At 57.7% G+C, this 2,993-nt stretch overlaps 1 protein-coding gene across 1 annotated transcript in view; it reads right to left on the bottom strand.

Moving 5' to 3' along the window:
- Positions 1-4: 4 nt before the first annotated feature.
- TXLNA (taxilin alpha) overlaps positions 5-2,993 on the bottom strand; it is a gene marked incomplete at its 3' end in the record, with an annotated part of 7,444 nt that continues 4,455 nt past the window's right edge. Inside the window, exons 6-10 of the mRNA XM_008942822.1 lie at positions 2,386-2,505; positions 2,045-2,119; positions 1,426-1,518; positions 1,005-1,100; positions 5-181 (exon numbers count right to left, since the gene is read on the bottom strand). Of these exons, the coding sequence (XP_008941070.1) occupies positions 5-181; positions 1,005-1,100; positions 1,426-1,518; positions 2,045-2,119; positions 2,386-2,505 (561 nt within the window). The remainder of the gene's footprint in view (positions 182-1,004; positions 1,101-1,425; positions 1,519-2,044; positions 2,120-2,385; positions 2,506-2,993) is intronic.

Here is a 2,993-nt window from a genome sequence, read left to right as displayed (position 1 = left end):
CGTCCCGGGCCGGGTCCTTCAGGGGCTCCAGCAGGTCGGGGTCTGCCCGGGGCGTGTGGGCACACAGGTCCTGCACCTTCTTGTTGAGGTCGTTGCGCTCCGTCTGCAGGGCTCGGCATAGCTTCTCCAGGCGCTGGATTTTCACCTGAAGTCCCTCGAGTTCTTTGTCCCGAAGGGTTTTCTGTAAACAGAGACTCGGCTCAGGCTCCGCCCCCCCCTCCCCCCTGCTGGGGACAGGCAGAGGTGAAGCCTCAAAGAGAAGCTCGAAAGGAAAATGGTTGTGACCAAGCAAACTTTAGAATTTAGCAGTCAAAGGATCTGATGATCCTGTCACTGCTTCTTTCTGCCTCTGCCCCCACAGAGGACATGAGCCTCTGGGGCTGTCTGACTTCCATGCTGCTCTGCACTGTCACTTCTGCCAGGTGACAAAGGGTTCTTACCACCATGTACATGGAAGGAAATAGAGCTGAAGGGAAAAATACAACCCACTGCTATCCCTCAGCTCCAACCCAGCACCACACAACTCATCTGCTGAGGAAGGGTCTAGAGCCCAAGTGTGGGGAGGAGCAGCTGAGGGAGCTGGGGGTGCTGAGCCTGGAGCAAAGGAGGCTCAGGGGAGACCTTCTGGCTCTGCACAGCTCCTGACAGAAGCCTGGAGCCAGGGGGGGGTCAAGCTCTTCTTGGAGGACAAGAGGACAAGGACAAGAGGAACCAGCATCAGGTTGCCCCAGGGGAGGTTGAGGTTGCCCCTGAGGAACAATTTCTTGCCCTGGAGGGTTGCCCAGGGCTGTGCCAGGCTGCCCAGGGCAGTGGTGGAGTCCCCACCCCTGGAGGGGTTTCCAAGCTGTGGAGATGTGGGGTGAGGGACACGGGGCAGTGGGGACCTGGCAGGGCTGGGGGATGGTTGGACTCGGTGACCTTAAAGGTCTCTTCCTACCAAATCAAGTCTATGACTGTTCTAGGAGTCTATCACCACGCTGCTCCAGCTGCCTCAGCCTCCTCACCTCTTCAGCCATCTCCAGCAGTGCCTTGTTGCTGCTCTCCCAGCGTGAGCGGTACATCGTGGTCTCCTTCTCCAGCTTCTTGATCTTCTTTGTCATCTGCAGAATCAGGAAGGGAATGAGTGAGCCACAGGCTGTGGTCAGTCACCTCCCACGTGTCCTCAGACAGGCACCCGTGATCCCAGCACAGACTGGGCTGCCCTGGGCAGCACCTCCTGGACTGGCTGGTTTCACCAGAGGGAAACACCGACCAGGTAACAAGAAAAGAGGGGCCAGGGCAGTGCCACTGGCTCTGACACAGGTGGGACACGAGTCACTGCACAAGGACAGTGTTAATCCACGAGCAGCCAGCTCGTGGCTGTTTCTAATCCCAGCAGAACTAAACACAACTGCCCAGAAGCACTGAGGGGGGAGTGTCACCCACCTTCTCCATCTCCTGCTTGAACGTCGTGAACACCTCGCTGCTTTTGGAAAGGGTGTTCTGGAATTCTTCAAACTTCTCTGTGTAGAGAGCCAGCTGTGGGGAGAGACACGGTTACAGCTCCACACTGCTCCCCACAGCACCTCCCAAGAGCCCCCCCAGGACAGGGGAGATGTCAGCCAGGAGCTGAGCTCATTATCTTGTGACTGGACTTGACGACAAACCAACGCGCAGCTCGGAGCTGCTCTGCCAACTTTAGGTACTGGGGAATGTGGAAAAATTCTTTCCTAGGGAAACATGCTCAGAGGCTGATGTGTTCTGCAAACACCTCCTGGCCGTGGCAGGAGGCACTCTCTGGGTCTGACTCAGCAAGGTGTGACCACACGACTGCTCCCAGCACCATAAACACACTGGTGAGAAGCAAGGTCCCTTCCTCCCAGCAGGCAGAAATGCTGGAGGGGGTCTCAGCTTGCACTGGGCTGACACAGACTCACCAGGGTCAACCCCAGGAGCAACCCTGCCCCTGCTTTTTTCATATTAAAGAATTCTGTGTTGCTTCCTGCTTGGAGAGGAAGGAAAAAAACCAAATAACCAGGCTGAGCACACAGCCTGGGTAACTCACCTGCTGCTTGAGATGGGTCTCCTGCTGCTTCATCAGCTCACACATCCTCTGCGACTCCACAGCTTCCTTCAACAGCTAGGGAAGAGCAGAAGCAGTTACCAGGAGGCTCTCAACACGTCCTCACCCAGCTGGTGCTCAGCCTGAAGGCAGGAGTGGGCTGGGAGAATGACACAGAGCAGAGCAGGGCTCCTCCAGACTGGCTCCTGGGGGTGCTGGGAGTGCAGGAGGCCTTGATGGCCTGACCCAATTTGGGCTCTGCACCCAGGGGTCCAATAGCAACAGCAGGGACAAGGCAAAAAGCAGAGTGCCCACAACCTTTAGAGAGCTGCTCAAAGACTTACAAAGTCCTTCTCCCGCTGGTGTCTCTCCTCTGCCTCCTTCAGCATCTCCTGTGCCTGCTGGAGCTTGGCATCCACCAGCTGCTGCTGCAGGTCCTTGTGTTTGAACACCTTATCGATGTGCTGCCAGGGGAACACCACCAGTCACTGACAGGCTCAGGCAGCCACCCAGGGGAAGGTGTGCTCTGAGAGACAGCAAGGGCAAGTGCTGGGTCTGTGTGTGGGCCACAACAACCCCCTGCAGTGCTCCAGTGGGGCAGAGAGGCTGGAAACTGCCTGGCAGGAAAGGACCTGGGGGGGTTTGTCACAGCCAGCTGGAGATGAGGCAGCAGGGAACCAGGTGGCCATGAAGGCCACCAGCATCCTGGCTTGGAGCAGCACTAGTGTGGCCAGCAGGAGCAGGGCAGGATCATCCCCCTGGACACAGCACTGGGGAGGCCACACCTCAAATCCTGGGTCAGTTTTGGGCCCTTCACTCTCAGAAGGACCTTGAGGGGCTGGAGCATGGATAGAGAAGGGCAACGAAGAAGCTGGGGAAGGGTCTAGAGCCCAAGTCTGGTGAGGAGCAGCCAAGGGAGCTGGGGGCGCTGAGCCTGGCGCAAAGGAGCCTC

This window comes from Merops nubicus, unplaced genomic scaffold (assembly GCF_000691845.1).
Source record: "Merops nubicus isolate BGI_N331 unplaced genomic scaffold, ASM69184v1 scaffold38596, whole genome shotgun sequence".
NCBI lineage: Eukaryota > Metazoa > Chordata > Aves > Coraciiformes > Meropidae > Merops > Merops nubicus.
Note: the sequence above shows the minus strand (reverse complement) of the source record. Positions and strands in the feature narration are given on the sequence as shown.